The sequence below is a fragment of the Phascolarctos cinereus genome, unplaced genomic scaffold (assembly GCF_003287225.1).
Source record: "Phascolarctos cinereus isolate Bilbo 61053 unplaced genomic scaffold, phaCin_HiC Scaffold_4;HRSCAF=312, whole genome shotgun sequence".
Classification (NCBI taxonomy): domain Eukaryota; kingdom Metazoa; phylum Chordata; class Mammalia; order Diprotodontia; family Phascolarctidae; genus Phascolarctos; species Phascolarctos cinereus.
This window is the reverse complement of record NW_027555847.1, coordinates 320549248-320568504: the sequence shown is the minus strand read 5'-3', so window position 1 is coordinate 320568504 and position 19257 is coordinate 320549248. Positions and strand designations below refer to the sequence as shown.

Below are 19257 nucleotides of genomic sequence, written 5' to 3'. Positions count from 1 at the left end.
CTTGAAAATCACAAACAAGAGACAGAAACACAACTAAGAATGCTTGTTGTATTTAAAGATGATATAGACATTACGGATTCTTTGGCTAAAATACGAAGTGAATTTTTTCTTCAGAAATGCCTAATTAAAGATAAAATCAGCATAAATGTAAACAGAACAAAGGCTCAACAGAAACTTGCAAAATCACATTCTGTTACTGCAAATGCATACTAATTCCTGCTACCTGCCAAATTATCCATGAGAAATCAAGGGACAACTAAGTTAAACAGATTGGGAAAAGGGGTCGGATTCACAATCCCTAAACAGCAGCACTGCTTTATGAAACACAGCCATGAGACAGTTAACATCTCCATTAAATAAAATGGTTACAGAGGCAGTCAAAACGCTATGAGCTCACTGAAAAAAACTAATGAGGACTTCCTTTGACTGTTCCACAACCAAGTATTGCAGAAGCTGTAGTCAAGTGAAGAAAAGAAGGTGAAATTGCAACCAAGAGCCTATGGTGACGCACAAAGAGAAGAGTTCGGAAAGTATTCTTGCTGTTTTATCTGGCACTGGGCAGTTGAGGTGCCTTGAAAACATCACTCACCTTAGGTTGGGGGTGCGGGGACAGTTAGGGTTTCTTAAAAAAAATACTTATTTCATCAACTTTTGTTTTGAAGTCAATATTCAGGATATCCCCTATCCCACCCCCAAAAGTGGCAGGTTGGCAGAGTTGGTGCCAGGGAGTAGGAAATATAAAAGCCCCTTTCCCTGTGCAACGCAGTACCTGTCATCACCTCCTCCTCCTCCTCCCCACTTTTCCCATCACTCCCACGCAGCAGCTCGCAGCCTCCTCCAGGAGGCACCCCACCCTCCCCCGCTGACGCCCGCCCGGGTCCCCATGACAACCCAGCCCCTCTCCTCCTCACCTCTAGCGCACACCCCCACCACTGCCCCTCCCCCCCGCAGTCCCTCCCCCTGGGCATTTTCGTCTCCTCCAGACTCCCCCCCCAGGGGGGGTCACGATCCCTCTCCCCTAAAAGCAAACAAGCCTCCAGGGCTACAAGGAGGTGCAGCCCCCCGTGGGCCTGCCCCCCCACCCGGGGCTGGCGAGGGACTCCTGGGGCGAGGGATCCGGGACCGAAACTTGTGCCGCTGTCCCCGCGGAGCCGCGTCCGCCGGGGCTGGGGGGCGGGAGTGGGGGGTGGGGGGTGGGGAGAGAATGCCGGCGAGGCCGCTCACCTTGAAAGGGTTGTTGAGATCCGGGTCCGCGAACGGGTTACTGTCGAAATCCGACATCTCGCTCGCGGCGTCGGCCAGCGGAGGGCCCAGGGGCAGAAAGAGGGAGATGCCGCCGCCGAGGCTGCAGCCGATGCCACCGCCGCCGCCGCCCCCCCTTGCGCGCTCACGTCGCCGCCGCCGCCGACGCGGAGCGATCCCGGGCCAGCGCGACGGCCTCCTATTGGCGACCCAGTGGGCCCCGGCTACTGAGCATGCTCGGTGCGGTAAGAGCGTCTGCCCTCCCGGGCAGTACTCCGCCGCTCCGGGTTTTCGCGGAAGCTCAGTCGGGAAGAGCTATGGGAGCGCGCGAGGAGGGAGCAGGGAGAGGGCTTAAGTGGATCCACCATTTCAGCCCCGGGAGGGACGGGGCTCGCGATTGGATCGTGTGGTCTTATCCGTAGCCTGGCTGAGCGGCTGCCAGCGACAGGAAGCAGGCGTGTGGCACTGAGGGCTCACCTGTATGCCAGGTGGAGGGAGAGGCAGTTTTTGCAGGGAAGGAGACACCCACCATAACTCTTCCCTTCCCTCTGCCCCTCCCCCCATCTGCCTCCCTTGGGAAAATCCCCCCCACTCCCCCAACTCTTCAGAGAGGTGAGGAGTTGTGTGGTTAAAACGCACTGCCGGGCCCTGGGGTGGTCATTTGTGTTAAACAAGGACGTGGTGTAATGACGTGGCAAGTTACATTTCCAGTTCTCCAAAAGGAGAAGAGGAGACACCCCCCCCTCCCCTCGGCTCCTTCTGGAGTTTTATGTAGCCTCGCCCCTCCCCCTAGAGTCCACCTGAAAATCCCTCTCAACTGTTTTAACTGTTTTCCTGGCACTCTGGGCTGTCTCCAAAAGATGGAGAAGTGGATATACACGTTTATAGGGTCTCCTCTTTGAGTATGCTCAGGAAGCTCACTGGGGTTACCCCAGGGGGCATCCTGGAAAGACCTCCAAAAAATGGCTACCGCCCCGGAAGTGACGTAATGGAGAGGGGAGGATTGACAAGTACTCGAGACGAGGGTGGCCACGTGCTTTTTTCTGATGTTGGAAGAGGGTGTGAGTGCTATGGGTTTTTTGTTTGGAACCCACCCCAAGTTCCTGCCGAGCTTTGGAATTGCCAAGGTGTGTCCAACTCGGAAATGGAGGGGGAGGGGGACATTGATCTTTACAGAAGGATCCCAGCTGTGGCACATGACTTAGTTTGAAAATACCATGTTACCTGCAACTGGGAAATAAGAAATACAGGAAATGGGGTACAGAAGTTTATCCCGCCCTATAGGAAAATAGAAGGGGAAGGGGATAAGAGAAGGGGGGGAGGAATAGAGGGCAGACTAGGGGAAGGGGTATTCAGAATGCATGCCATCTTGGGATGGGGGAGGGGTGAGATGGGGTGAAAATTTGGAACTCAAAATCTTGTGGAAGTAAATGTTGAAAACTAAAAATAAATTTATATTAAAAAAAAGACCATGTTACCTATGTTTTATTGTATTTTTATTTATTTTGTCACATTTTCATTAATTTAATTGCATTTTAATCTGCCCCAGCTTCACTCAGGAGGTTTGACACCCCTGGGATAGAATTCTGTTCAACTTGATAAACATTTATTAAGTACCTACCATGTACCAAGCAAGCTGGGGATACAAAAGAGAGGTAGAAGATAGTCCCTGCCCTCCTGGACCTAAAAGGGGGAGAGGGGAAGAGAGACAACGTGCAAACAGAGACATACAAAACAACATGCGTGCCTGTCTTTTTGCAACATGGCAAGGAGTCAGGAAGATCTGATAATCTCCTTTCCTGAACGTACTGGCTGGCTGGGTGACACTTCAAGTGTATCAGAGTAGTCACACACAATTAACTTCTCAGTGTCCCCGAATAACTCTAAAGCTGTAAGTCCTAGAGCTCCTGCATATCATCAATAGACTAATCGACAAAAATCACAGACTATAAACAGTGAGACTAGCTAACTAAGGCCTGAAGCATGACACCAAGACTTCTTTGATCAGACAGAGAATAGAAAGATGAGTTAGAACCTAACCAAGCAATTCACCTAATCACTAAGGTCCCTTTAACTTTAAATTTATGATCTCATGACCAGCAAATGCACAGACCGTTGGGAAAACCCCTTCCCCCCCACTAGAAGACCTATAATCTACCTTCCAAATCACCTCATGGATGCAGCAGATGCTCTTCAGAGGGGGGTCTGTCCCTGGGTTGATGAGGAAGAGTCCCACTTACACACACACATACACAGACCCATTCACACACCCCTTTTTGAGTGTTCAACCAAACAGTGACTGGCCCAGGATGAGCAGACTTGGGTGGGTTGCAATCTGCATCACCAGATGCAGGTATGGTTACAGTATCAGATCTTTTTACAGTATCTTCCCCTTCTTACTGTGGAGGGTGCCACTATGGTTCTAGACATTCAAGAAATCAGTTGCTCTCCCTTACCCTATATATCCAATCAGTTGTCAAATCATCATTTCTACCAACTTAACATCTTTCATCTGTTCAGTTTCTCTCTGTACTCACAGTCACCATCCTTATTCTGAGTCTCAACACCTCTGGCCTGGACTACAGCAACACTTTCCTAACTGGTCTCTCTACTTTAATCTTTCCCTCTCTATATTCTACTCATGGTTGCCAAAGTGATTTTTCCTAAAGGATAGGTCTGATCATGTTACATCCTGTTTAATAAATCCCAGTGGCTCCCTACTGAATCTAAGACCAAATATTATTTCATCTTTATCCCATCCTTTTTTGTTTTCTGTTTTATGTTTCATAATTCACATATTGTAGCATGAGAATATAACTTAGAATTAAGTAACTATACCTGTATGCATCACAGGATCATAGAGGTAGAGCTAGAAAAGACCTCAGAGACCATCAGTCTGAGTATGTGCTAAAAAAAATTTTTTTGGCTGATGAAAAGTCTAAAAGGATTAGAGACTAGCCTACAGCAAAGAAAAAGGTGGGAAAGTGCCCATTATAAACCCTCTGAATTTACATGGAGGTTCAATGAAGTCAAGCCACATTAAAAAAACAAACAAAACAAAACAACTTGTCATGTTCCCCTTAAGCCATTTACCAATGGCTTGATAGTTGCTGACAAAGTTCATCGCCTACTCTAGGTAGAACGTTTAGGAACATTTTTTAAAAGTTCTTTTTCCTTTTTTTTTTTTAAAGAAATACTGTGGCTGAGAACACTTCAAAAGTGATACATTTTACTACTACTTCGAAAATACTTGTCAGTGGTGATGCCCCCACAATGAACACCTTGCTGGGCAGAATACCTGTGAACCGCTGCCTGGAAAGCTAAGTTAGAAGCAGGCAACAGAAAAAAAGCATCTAAGCTGGTGGTGTCAAACTCCAGAAATGGAGCCCACTAAACTATAAATAAGTATCCCTGCTGATCACTATTGACTTGGAAAACCAGGTATTAACATTATCAATGTTCTATTGTATTTTTTGTTTGGTTTGTTGGATATTTCTCAATTATATTTTCATCTGGCTCTGGCCACACTTGGGAATGTTGTGGAACCAGGGCTATGTTTGACACCTTTGGTCTAAGCAGCTTATAGTTTAGTAGCTATAGTGTTGAACTTTGTCAAGAAAGCCTCAGTTCAAATCCTGCCTCAGACACTTACTAGTTATGTCACTCTGGACAAATCACTTAACATGTCTGGGCCCCAGTATCTTCATCTGTAAAATGGAAATAATGATAGCACCTGCTTAGATGTGTTGTTTCAACAACCAAATGGAATATGTGTAAAGTGCTTTGCAGACTTTAAATTACTGTATAAAATGGTAGCTATTATTAGTCTAGACGAATAGAACATAATAGTATGACTGGATAGCAATAACAGCAAACATTCTAACTGGACAAGTAGCAGATAAAGAAAGACAACGATACTCTACAGCCCTGAGGCATGCTTCATAATATGACCTTTTCCCCACTGGCAGCTTCATTTCAGCATTATCCAAGAAATATTTATTAAAAACCTTTTGTGGTGTAGCTACTAGGAGGCCTTGAAAAGTTTAGCTAAGCTGTGGCCATTTCCCTCACAGAGTTTGTAGTCTTGTCCTGTTTTTTGCATGTTGTCTCCCCTAGTATACTGTGGGCTCTTTGAAGGCAGGGACTGTTTTCTTCGTATCTCCAATGCGTAGTTGCCAACGTACAGTAGGTACTTAATAAATACTTGTTGACTTGGGGGAGGAATCTTCACCTCTGACAGTGATCATCACCTTCCTTTGTTCCTGTGACTGGTTCTTTCCTCTACCCTTCCTGCCATTACTTTGTCAATCAATTAATATTTATTTATTAAGTATGAGTAGAGATATTTTTTATTCTTTATATTTGTATCCCTAGCATCTACAACAGTACCTGGCACGTAGTAGGCATTTAATAAATGCTTGTTGATTGATTGAACAAATGAGTGCCTATTATAGTTGTAAAGCACAAGACACTTACTCCCTGTAGCTTCAGAGAATCAGATTGATAGAAGTTTCAGGGAAGCATATTTCAGCTCAAGAGAAGAAAGAACTCCCTAATCTAATAATTTGTTCAGTTGTGTCCAACTCTTCAGGACCCTAGGGATTGTACTGTCCATGAGGTTTCCTTGGCAAAGTGACTGGAGTGGTTTGCCATTTCCTTTTCCAGTGGACTAAGGCAAACAGGTTAAATGACTTGCCCAAGGTCACACAACTAGTAAGTGTCTGAGGCTGGATTTGAACCCAGATCCTGATTTCACAGGCTTGCTGAATGGCTGGCACCATGTAAACAGCAAAACAATCTCTAAATATGAGCTGAAATTAGTATTTCTATACTGTATATTACAAATAATAATTATATATTCTGTAATGTAGTTTGCAAACCCTTTTCATTTTCAGGTTTTAGACAAATGCAACAATGCTTGAAATCTCCCAAGGCAGTACTTGATTAATTGTCAAATGATTAATAGGAAATAAGTCCATTAGAAATTAGATGGTGAAGGCTTTATGGAGAAGGGATCAAAATATGAGTAGAATTTGAGTAACTGGAGAGAATGAGAGGGAAACACCATAAGCAAAATTTCAGGAGTTATAGTGAGCACACTTAGTTTAGCTGGAAGAGGTTTCAAAAGCTAATTGAAGATAATAACATTATTGATGTAGGCTGTAGGCGGCCTTAACTCAGAAGTGATTCAGAGCAAACATGCAATAATTTATCATTAAAAAAACCACAAAACACTGAAAAGTATTGAAACTAAAACTTCTATGCACCACCAAAATCAGCTCGATTGGTAAATGCCTGATCTTTGAGAGCCTTTTTAAACCAATTGCTCCTCAAGCAGTGTCTATGTTTCTTTTCCACTTATCTGTCCAATTTAAACTGTAAGACATCTGAGAAGTGACTGTATTAATTTCACATTGTGTACACTGCTTCAAGGTACAAACAATACTCAGTAAACAGAATTAATCATTAAGGGGGATGGATGGGAGATTTATTTATCTTACCTCAAAAGGATTGCTGAGGTCTGGACTCACAAATGAGTCAGAAATATAAAGGGACGTGTCTCTCCCTGGGTCCATGCAGAAGAGTTATTACTACTGCTGCAGTTTACTATACTACATTAGGAGATGATGTGACCTTTTTCCAACTTGAGTTTAACTCCTTCATTGCATGGCTTCCATTAAGTGTCAGAGGAGAAGGTGGTACCTGTGGAATGAGAAAAGATATACATAATTTTGTTTTGTTTTGTTTTGTTGTCACAAGGCAGGGTTCATTCTGGAGGGGAAAGGGTGAAAGGACTGCATTACATAGACAAAAATCAGCAATTAAACTTTACAAAAATATTCATATGGCTGGTGCCCAAGAGGATTTAGAATAGAGGTTCTTACCCTCATTCTGTGAACTTTTTTTTTATAATTGTATTTCAATATAATTGGTTTCCTTTGTAGTCCTATGTATTTATACATTTTAAAGCACCATTTGAGGTGTCCATAGGCTTTACTAGACTATTAAAGGGGTCTATGACACAAAAAAAGTTAAGAACCCCTGATTTAGAAAAAGAAGTTCCTTCTTAATGAAAGAGTTCAGATTATGCTTTTTCTTTCCCTTTTAAATGCAAAATTTATAACGTATGCAGCAAGGACTCTATGACTCTCTCTCCCAGACTCAGGCTGTTAAATCTTCCATCAAAGCTCCATAAAGGCACCATGAAAGGTTGAGTGTCTCTCCTCTGCTACTGTGGGTTCAAGCCCCCCACTGGTAGTGTTCTCCTCATAGTTAGGAGCTTGTAACCAGCATCCCAGTTCCATTTAACCACAACATCAGGCAGGCAGCTTTCCTAAAGGCACATAACTTCAAAGATATAACAAGAAAAAGCATACAAACATTTCTCCCAATATCTCCAAGGCACACTTTGCCCTATATCATTTCAGTCTCTGGTGGACTGGCCTCAAAAATTAGCCCAGTTCTTAAACACCATTGGTCCTACCAAGTTTATATCCAGATGTGACTTGACTGCCATAGTAATCCTTCAACTGTTCTGAGGTCCCAAAGATCCCTCCCAAAGACTACTCCCTGCTCCTTGGGGAGCCATTGGTGCTTCATTGGCTCTGGAATCTCAGCCTCAATACTGATACTCAGATTCCCGTGGTTCACTATCCCAACTGGGATGGGGAAGTTGCTGAGGCTGACAGGCCTTTTTGAAAACCTCTGAAGTCAGTAAGAAAGATGGCATTCACCATGTGGTCTGCAGACTAGAACCAGTTACATAATATCTATGCATTCTACATTCTCTGCAAGGCATTTTCCTTACTCATCATCACAATTCTCCCAGAAGCAACTCTCTAGCTTCCTCCATGTAGAGCAGTTACATCAGCCAAGCATGCACCAGATCGCATTAGACATATATTTACGATAAAACCCGAATTGCTCACATAGCATTAACACCTAAGTAATGCGCATATATTTTGCGAAGCTAGGTGGCTCAGTGGATAGAGTGCTGGCCTGGAGTCTGGAAGACTTGAGTTCAAATCCAGCCTCAGACTCTTACTAACTGTGTGACCCTGAACAAGTCACTTAACCTTTATTTGCCTTAATCCACTGGAGAAGGAAATGGCAAACCATTCCAGTATCTTTGCCAAAAAATACCCATTGACAGAATTCGTGTGCTATGGCCCATGGGGTCACAAAGAGTTGGATGCCACTAAACAACAGGTGTACATATTGGAAACATAGCATAGTCTGTATAAAGTTTACTCTCACTATTTGCCCATAGTAGGAACAGTGCTTTTGGGTAAGATAACCAAAAGACTATGGAACTATACAAACATTACTGATTCCGATGAATTTGACAGATACTATACTAAAAAAGGAACTAGGTTCCTACAGAAGAATTTAAGAAAGTGAAAAATGAATGACAAAATCAGCACAAATAAGTGTGTTTCTGGAAATCCCAGGAGAAAGTTTTCTTTCATTACTGTTATCTGAAAGGATATAAATCCATATAACAGTTTTTCCAAAATTTCACACCTTTGTAGAAGCAAACTTTTTTGCTTCCATCTACATGAATTTGACTATACTGGGAAGGAACATAATGGCATTTATAAAAACAATTTTACCAAATGTACAATTAAAAATAAATCCAAAACTAAGCACATGCTACTGACTGATATTTTCTGAATATCCCCAGGATTTCCCACAAGGCAAACTAGATAACTAAAATCAAGTATTGCCAGGCCTCAATTGCCATTATGTCAAGTCAGGTGATGCTATCCAAAAAATAAAAGATTTCTGCCTTTCGTCGTATGGAACAAATACTAAGAAATTGAAGACAAATGCTTGATTTTTTCACTCCATTACAGGAGCCACAGTTTGAAAAAGTGTGTTTCAAATAGGTCTGTCCCATGTATAAGTTCTATATTGATATAGAACTTATAATGAATAGTAAAGCAATTAATAATAAATAAATCATTTATATATTAAAAAAAAGAATTCATTTTTGTACTTAGGGAATGGGAGATTGATCAATGAGATTCCAGTCTTAGATCATGCTCTTCCTGGTATCAACCCACAAGGAACCTTGGTGAACTTCTTATACAGGTACCCCAATTCAAAGCATGTCTAAGTATCCTTTGACTACTTACTGCAGATGGATGAAAAGCTTTTTAATTGGCTGCTCAGCCAGAACTGACTGTGCAAAAAAAAAGAGGAATTCTTTTGCTCTCTCTGGCATCTTTCAAGTGAGGAGGAAGAAATACTGTGTACCTTCAAGTAGGGACAGAGGTGGAAAAACACAAGCAGGATGCACTGTTTCAACTGTCTTATCACCCAACCTGGACCAACATGTGGCCACAAATATATAGTGCCTATGTTTCTTTTGTCCCTGATGTAGCTGTTCTTTGATGATCTTAAATGAATGAGTATCAGGTAGCAACTAAAGAACATTTATATAATACTTTAAGGTTAACAAAGCACATTGCATATATTATTTCATTTGATACTCAAAACAACCCTATAAGGTAGGTGCTATTATTAGCCTCATTTTATAGGTGAGGATTTTGAAGCTAACTGAGATTGAATGACTTACCCAAGATCACACAACTAGTAAGTATATGAGGCAATATTTGAACTCAAACATTACTGACTCTAAGTATAGTGTTTTATTCACAATGCTACCTGAATTCCCCTTTACAAGGACATCTATTATTTACTAGTTAGTATGACATCTACTATTTTAATAGACAGAGAAGAACAGAGAGGGCATATTAGTCAGGTAAAAATGTACAATCAAGAAAGTACAAGGTCTGTTTTCACCTTCTACTCTATTGAAAATAGAAGAAAAGACACAGTGAAAAGAGCTCTTTGAGTTCTTTGGCTTTGAGATCAAAGGAGTTGGGTTTGAATCCCAGCTTTGCCCTTTACTACCTATGTGAGGCTCAATGTGTTCCTTAACCTCTCTAGGCCCCAGTTTCCTCAATTATAAAAGAGAATTAAAGTCACTTCCAAATTTAAATACATGAATGTAAGACTAGTGAATATAGGGGTAGCCGCTTGAGTATCTCGTAATGATTTCCAAATATGTTTATGAAAGATGTAGAATAAAAGATTGAGTTGGAAGATACCGAAGAGTTCGTCTAACCCAACACACTCATTTTGTGGATGAGGAAACTGAGGCCCAGGACATCAGGTAATTTGTTCAAAGTCATATAGGTAATAAGTAGCAAAGGGAAAATTTGAACCCAGAGCAGTTAATTCCAAGGTCAGCATTCTTTCTTCTTTACTACAGTGTCTTCTTAACTCTATTTTTTTCCCTCACCAATAGCTATAGTATGTTGATTCCCCTGGTTTCAAATTAAAACCACTATCGATTATCAGGTAAAATTCAACAAGCAGCTATTCAATTTAACCATCATTTAGTACGAGTCCAGAAATGAGCTATGTACTAGGAATACAACAATAAAATTATGAAAAAGTTCCCGCCTCAAGGAATTTACATTCAACTAGGGGAAACAGCAGATATGCAGCTAAATAAATACAAAACATGCAAAAAGTAAATGCAAAGTAATTCAGAGGAAAACAAGGAAGTACTAACAATCAGGGGAATCAGGAAGGGCCTTGAATAAGATGTGACCCTTCTGCCAAGCCTGGAAGGGAGCTAAACGTAGCCAAGAGTCTGTTAAGGTTTGAATTTCAACTTTAGAAAGTGGACATGTCCAACTACTTCCCTCCTCCTCCTCCTCCCACAAAGTGAGGACTTCCCTAGTTCCACCCCCAAGTTCAGCTCTACAGATTTCTTTGAACTTTCTTGACTGGGAAAACAACGGATAGGGAAATGCTGTAAGATAATGAGCTATACCTATTATCTGCCAGACTACTTTACAATTTTCCCAACACTTTTTACCAAATAATGAATTCTTATCCCACAAGCTTAAATCTTTACATTGGTTAAACACAATGTTACTATAATCATTTACTACTGTGTATTGTATGTCTACTCCGTTCCACTGATCGATGTTCCTATTTCTTAGTCAATACCAAATAGTATTGATATTTACTACTTTATAATTAGCTTAAGATCTGGTACTGCTAAATCTACATTTCACGTGTTCTTTTTCATTAATTCCTTTGATATTCTTGACTTTTTTTTGTTCTTCCAAATGAATTTTATTATCATTTTTTTCTAACTCAAAATAATTTTTTGGTAATTTAGTTAGGATGGCATTGAATAAGTAGATCAGTAAAGTAGAACTGTAATTTTTATTATGTTGTCTCTGCCTACCCATGAATACTGAATATTTCTCTAGTTATTTAAATCTGACTCTATTTGTATAAAAAGTGATGTATAATTATGTTCATGTAGTTCCTGGGTTTGTCTTGGCAGGTATTTTATACTTGACTACAGTTATTTTAAATGGGGTATCACTTACTGTCTCTTCTTGCAGGGTTTTGTTGGTGATGTATAGAAATGCTGATGAATATATGGGTTGTTTTATGCCCTGCTACTTTGCTAAAATTATTATTTCAACTAGCTTTTTAGTTGAATCTCTAGGATTTTCCAAGTATATCATCATATCATCTGCAAAGAGGTAGTTTTATTCCCTCCTTTCTCAGTTTGATTCCGTCAATTTCTTTTTCTTCTTTTATTGCTATTGCTAACATTCCTAATATAATATTGAATAATATTGGTGATAATGGGCATCCTTCTTTCACCCCTAATCTTATTGGGAAGGCTTCTAGCTTTTCCCTATTACGGATAATGTTTGCTGATGGTTTTAGGTATTATTTTAAGGAAAAATCCACTTATACCTATGCTTTCAAGTGTTTTTAATAGGAATGAGTGTTGCATTTTGACAAAAGTTTTTTCTGCATCTATTGATATAACCATGTGATTTTCATTACTTTTATTATTGACACAATTAATTATGGTAATAGTTTCCTTTATGTTATACCATCCCTACATTCCTGATATAAATCCCACTTGGTCACCATGCGGAGCCTTTGTGATAGATTATTGTCTCCTGTCAAGTATTTTATTTAGAATTTTTGCATATATATTCATTAATGACATTGGTCTACAATTTTCTTTCTCTGTTTTTGCTTTTCCTGTTTTAGATATCAGCACAATATTTGTTTCATAAAAGGATTTTAGTAGGACTTCTTTGCATGTTATTCCAGATAATATATTTAATATTGGAATTAGTTGATCTTAAAATTTTTGGTAGAGTCCACTTCTAAATCCATCTAGTCCTGATGCTTTTTTTCTTAGGAAGCTCATTTATGGCCTGTTCATATATTTTTCTAAAATAAGTTTATTTGGATATTCTATTTCCTCTTCTGTTAATCTAGGCAGTTTTTATTTTTGTAAGCTTTCTTCCATTTCACTTAAATTGTTAAATTTATTGTCATATAATTGGGCAAAATAACTCCTGATAACTGCTTTGATTTCATTTTCACTAGTGAGATATTCACCCTTCTAATTTTTGATACTAGTGATTTCTTTTTAAAATCTTATTAACTAACGATTTATCTATTTTATTGCTTTTTCCCCATAAAACCAATTTCTAGTTTTATTTATTAATTCAATTCCTTTAATTTATAGGATTTCCAATTTGATGTTTAATTGGGGGTTTTAAATTTATTGTTTTTCTAGTTTATTTTTTTTTAGTTGCATACCCAATTCATTGGTCTGCTCTTTCTCTATTTTATTGATATAAGTATTTAGAGACACAAATTTTCCTCTGGTTACTGCTTTTGCTGCATCCCATAGGTTTTGGTATATCTTCTCATTATTACCATTCTTTTAAATAACCATTATTTATTGTTTCCCTGACATGTTCTTTAACCCACTCATTCTCTAAGATTAGGTTATTTAGTCTCCAATTAATTTTTAATCTGTGTTTTTATGGTCCCTTGTTAAATATAACTTTTATATTTAACATTATGGTATTAAAATATGCATTTAATATTTCTGCTTTTCTGCATTTAACTATAAAGTTTTTATGCCCTAATAACATGGTCAATTTTTGTAAAGATACCATGTACCACTGAGAAAAAGTACATTCTTTTCTATTCCCATTCAATTCTCTCCAGATAGCTATCATATCTACCTTATTTAAGATTCTATTCATCACCTTGACTCCTTTCTTATTTATTTTTTAATTAGATTTATCTAATTCTGAGAAGGGAAGGTTGAAGTCCCCCAGTATTATAGTTTTGCTATCTATTTCCACCTATAATTCATTTAACTTTTCCTTTAGAAATTTGGATGCTATAGCATTTGGTGAATATAGGTTACTTTTACTTCATTATTAATAGTACCTTTTGACATAATGTGGCTTCTTTCTTTATTTCTTTTATTTAAATCTATTTTAGTTTTAACTTTGAGATCTTGATCACTACCCCTGCTTTTTTTGCATCAGCTGAAGCATAATAAATTGTATCCCAGCCCTTTATTTTCACCGTATATATATCTCTCATTTTAAAATGTGTTTCTTATAAACAAGGTATTGTCAGAGTTTGGTTTTTAATCCATTTTGCTATCTATTTCCATTTTATGGGTGAGTTCATCTCATTCACATTTACAGTTGTAATAACTAGTTGTGTATTTCCCTCTATTCTATTTTTCCTCACTGTTTATCCTTCTCTCCCTCTATTTTTATTCTATCCCTCCTCAGATATCTAATTAATCTGCATCTATTCTAAGAGTCCCTCCCTTATCCTCTCCCCTGGCCCTCATTTCTTTATCTGCACACCTTTCTAAGAGTCCCTTTCTTATCCTACCCTATTGCCCTCCTATTTCTTCGTAAGTTAAGACTTTTCATGCCCTTCTAAATGTATATGTTATTCCTTCTTTAACCCAGTTCAGATGAGAATAAGGTTCTAGCACTTTTACCTCCTCATGCCTGCCACTGTAATTGTTCTTCCATTCATGCTTTGTTAGTATGAGATAATTGCTTCATTTTTACCTCTCCATACCTAATTTTGTTTTTTAGGATCATCTCATCATACTCAACTCAATCCCAAACCTATCTATGTATGCTCTTTCAAACTATTTAGTAATGATAACATTCTAAAGAGTTATAGATCATGTTTTCCCATATAGGAAATAAACAGTTTGACCTTATTAAATCCCTTATAATTGGTCTTTCATGTTTACCTTCTTATATTTCTACTGATTCTTGTAGGTCAAATTTTTCATTCAGTTCTGGTTTTTTCCTAACAAATACCTGAAAGTCCTTTCATTCAGCAAATATCCATTATTTTCCATGTAGGTTTACATTTAGCTTTGATTGGGAAGTTGTTCTCTTTTTTTCCCCTTAATTTTCACATTAGTCATATTGTAAGGAAGAATTAGAACCAATAGAAGGAACCACCAGAAAGAGGAAATAAAACAAAACAGAAGAAAAAAAATAGCAAATAGTATGCTTTGGTCTGCATTCAAATTCCATAGATCTTTCTTTGGATGTGGATAGCATTTTCCATCATGAGACCTTTGGACATATCTTAGATCCTTGCATCCCCAAGAAGGGCTAAGTCTATCAATGTTAGTCATCACACAACGTAGCTGTCACTGTGTACAACATTCTCTTGGTTCTGCTCACTTCACTCAGCATCAGTTCATACGAGTCTTTCCATATTTTTCTGAATTCTATCTGCTTATTATTTCTTATAGCACAATAGTATTCCATTACATTCATATACCACAACTTCTTCAGCCATTCTCCAGTTGATGGACATCCCCTCAATTTTCAATTCTTTGCCACCACAAAAAGAGCTTTTATAAATATTTTTGTACATGTGGGTCCTTTTCCCACTTTTATGATCTCTTTGGGATATAGCCCTAGAAGTGCTATTGCTGGGTCAAAGGGTGTGCACATTTTTATAGCCCTTTGGACATAGTTCCAAATTGCTCTCCAAAATGGCTGGATCATTTCACAGCTCCATGGTGTTATTCTTGGTTACAAACCTAGCTCCTCTGTTCTTCTGAACATCCCGTGTTATGTCCTTCAGCCTTTTAATGTAGAAGCTACTAAATTTTGTGTTATCCTGACTGTAGCTCTACACTATTTAAATTGTTTCTTTTCAGTCACTTTAGTATTTTCTCCTTGACCTGGAAGCTTGGAAACAGCTATGATGTTCCTGTGAGTTTTTAATCTTGGGATCTCTTTCAGGTAGTGATTGGTGGATTTTTTCCATTTCTATTTTATCCTTTAGTTCTAAAACTTCAGGGCAATTTTCCTTAATAATTTCTTGAAGTATAGTGTCTAGATGCTTTTTTTGTTTTGTTTTGTTTTTGTTTTTTGCTATGCAATGGGGTTAAGTGACTTGTCCAGGGTCTCACAGCTAGTAAGTGTTATGTGTATGAGGTTGGATGTGAACTCAAGTCCTCCTGACTCCAAGGCCAGTGCTTTATCCATTGTACCACCTACCTGCCCCTAGATGCTTTTTTTTGATGATAACTTTCAGAAAGCCCAACAATTCTTATATTGTCTCTCCTTGATATGTTTTCCAGTTGGTTTTTTTCTATTTTTTCACTCTTTTGACTTTGCTTTATCATTTCTTGGTGCCTTATGAATTCATTACTTTCCTTTTGCCCAGTTCTAATTTTTAAGGAGTCATTTTCTTCCATAAGTTTCTGGATCTCTTTTTCCAACTGGTTGACTTTCTTTTCATAATTTTCTTGATTTTCTTTCATTATTCTTTTTTTTCCCCTAATTTTTCCTTAACGTATCTTATTTGATTTTTAAAGTCCTTTTTAAGCTCTTCTATGAACTCTTTTGGGGCTTGTGACCATTTTATATTATTCTTTGAAGTAGAAGTAGCTATTTTGAATTCACTGTCTTCTGAGTTTGAACCCAGATCTTCTCTATCACCATAGTAACTATCTATGGTCAGGTTCACTTTTGCTTGCTCAATTTTTGGTGGCTTATTTATTGGCTTTTAACTTTGTGTTGGAATCAGGCTCTAGTCCCAAGGTATGAGGAATAATATCTCAAGCTTCAAGTTTTTTGTGCTGTTGTTTTCTGAACTCTGCCTGGGGGCCTGACCTCAGGTACTCCTCTCTGCCCCTGAACCACAACCAGGGACCCTAGTAATGCTGTCATCACAAACACTGTATTCCCTCTGGTCCCTCAGGTGGCTGTAAGCTTCAGCTTACCCCTCTCCCTGGAACCAAAACCAGAGATTCTGATGAGGATGGGATCTGGACCCCAAAAAAAAGAAAAACTTTGGACTTTCCCATGCCAAATCTCTGGCATTTCCCTGAGGCTATAATCCCATCAACTGGCCTTTCATGGTGGCTACTTGCCCAATCTCCCAATTCTTTATAACCCTTAACCAGTCTAGCCCTCCATTGTCTTACCTCCCTATGGCCCCTGGCCATTTCCCACCCTTAATCCTAGCTAACTCCATTATTCCTTGGCTATGTGGTCCAGGTCCCAGACTTTCTAGTCACCCCAAACTACTTGGCCACTTCTAGATCCCTCCCACAGTCTTTCAGTGGTGCTCAGATTCTTAAAATCTAGCCAGTAGCTCACTCATGTTCAGACTCCTTAAGAGTCTGCCCAATATGACCAATGTTCTAATCAACCTTGTCTTTGGCTGAAAGAAGGCTTGAGTCAAATTCTTTCCAGCAGGACCTGCCTGTTGTGATTTTGGGGTCCCAGCACGTCTAAACTCCTAAACCTCAACAACTCCACTCTCCTGCAAGTAACCACAACCAGCAGGACTCCTCCCTCTCTCTGACTATGCTCACCAGTATGTGTTTGCTCCTACTTGCCCACAGCCACAGCCCGGTACCTGTCTGTTCAGCACACCCGGGCCCCATATCTAGTGCCAGCCAACAGAGGGCCCTGTAATCTTCCCCTGATCAGCAGGTGGTCTGACCTCAACACTGTGGCAAAAGTTCCTGAGGCTAAGGCTGCCCCCAAGCCTTACTGTTTGTTAATTCATTGGTATCTGTTTCCTATGTCCTCCCAAGTTGTCATAGACTGGACAACTGTTTTACTCTGACTTAATTATTTCTGCAGTGCTTAAGGTCATTTTAAGGCATTATTTTAAAGTGTTTGTGGGGCAATTTGGGAGAACCAGGTAATGTCCTGCCTTTTTCTGCCATCTTCCCAGAATTCTCTCCTACTCCATCATTTTTGTCAGTTTCTTTACTTAGCATTTACAGATATAAATAAACCAAGGTTCAGGGAAAAAAACTTTACAAACTTCCTTTAAAAAGTGGATTGATGAGTTGCTGTGGCAAGATAAATATAAAAAACAAAAAGACTGAAACATGAAAGAAAATGTAAGGTATCTCATTTCCAAAACAATTGACTTGGAAAATGATCCTAGGAAAGATAATTTAAGAATCAGTGGATTACATCAAAAGAGACTGGATATCATATTTCAAGAAACTGTGAGTGAAAACTGCACAGATCTACTAGAACTAAAGGACAAATCAAATAAAAAGAATCCATGGATCACCCCCTGAAAGAAACCCCAAAATTAAAACTCCCAGGAACATTGTAGCCAAAATCCACCACTTCCAAGTCAAAGACTAAAAAAAAATATACCACATGCGGCCAGAAATAAAAAGTTCAAATACTGAGGATTCACAATCCGGATCACATAAGCTTTAGCAGCTAGCACTATATAAGAGTTGAGAGCATGAAATATGGTATTCCAAAAGGCAAAATATATAGCCTTACAACCAAGAATAACATACAGCAAAAGTGAGAATTATCCTTAAGTGGGAGGGATCTGGACAAGGAGAATGGACTTTTAATGATTATAGAAGGTTTCTAAGCATTACTGAATAAAAGACTTAGAACTCAGTAAAAAAAAGTTTTAAATTTTAAATTAGTTTAAAAATTTTAAACATAGAAATCAAGACATAAAATAATCAATAAAAGTGAGTAATTATAATAGTCCATATATAGGTGGAGTGTTTACAATCTAGTAGGGGGAGATGATGCAAATGCTCTGGCAGAACTCTAATATTATCAGGAGTCACAGAAGGAATTAATTAAGAGAATTTGGAAGTGGTTTTGTTATATTCTGTTCTTCAAAGGAGAAAGGGAAAGGAAGGAAAATGAAATGCACTAAGAAAAACCAATTATAAGGGATTTAGTAAGGTCAAACTGTTTATTTCCTATATGGAAAAACATGATCTGTAACTCTTAAGAAATGTACTTTTCAGAGGAAAATTGAGGGAACTTACTATCTCACAGAATCAGGGTGAGAAAGGAGAAAAATATAGAAACAAGGTGGGAGAAGCATGTATCACTTAAACCTCAGTAAAAAAAAAAACTCTAGCATCTTCCCTCCACTGATAATCTCTCTCTCTTTCCTTTTTTTTTTTTTGGCAACTGGGGTTAAGTGACTTGCCCAGGTCACACAGCTAGTAAGTGTTTGGTCTGAGGCTGAATTTGAACTCAGGTCCTCCTGACTTCAGGGCCAGTGCTCTATCCACTGTGCCACCTAGGTGCCCCTCTCCACTGATTATCTCCAATTTAACCTATACATACCTTCTTTATACACAGTTATTTGAACATTGTCTCCCCCATTAGACTGTGAGTTCCTTAAGAACAGGAACTGTCTTTTGCTCTTCTTTCTACCCTCAATGCTTAGCATAGTAGCACATAATAGGTACTTAACATTTATTGATTGACTGAACACACACACAGAGCTTCATGTAGAAACAATCCAAACCAATGGTGAAACAAGAGGGAAGGGGCAGGGAGGGGATGAGAAGTATTTAGTCATAAGCAAAATAAACTCTAAATTTGAAGAGTAGATCATGAAGAGGGGTTTTGGAAGGAAGGAAGGAAGGATAATAACCCATGAATAGGGTCTAGGCAAGGGGAAGAGAAGAGGAACAAGAGGGCCTAAACAGATTGCACTGAGTATAGAGCACTGGTGCTGAACACACTTCTTTCTCAAACTCTCCAGAGAGGGAAGAGAGGAAAAAGTGTAAGAGAATAGAATGGAAGGAAATACACAACCAGAAATCATAACTGTGAGTGTGAATAG

General features: G+C 39.0%; 1 protein-coding gene across 2 annotated transcripts in view; it reads right to left on the bottom strand.

Moving 5' to 3' along the window:
- Nucleotides 1-19257, bottom strand: part of SCAMP1 (secretory carrier membrane protein 1) — a 118811-nt gene that overhangs the window by 94302 nt on the left and 5252 nt on the right. The window contains exon 2 of one of the 2 annotated variants that reach the window (XM_020998430.2): nt 6744-6945. In XM_020998430.2, coding sequence (XP_020854089.1) covers nt 6744-6818 — 75 coding nt within the window. In that variant the 5' untranslated portion in view covers nt 6819-6945. Of the gene's footprint in view, nt 1-1224; nt 1402-6743; nt 6946-19257 lie in introns of those variants that run through there. The other variant, XM_020998431.2, reaches the window with a different exon arrangement.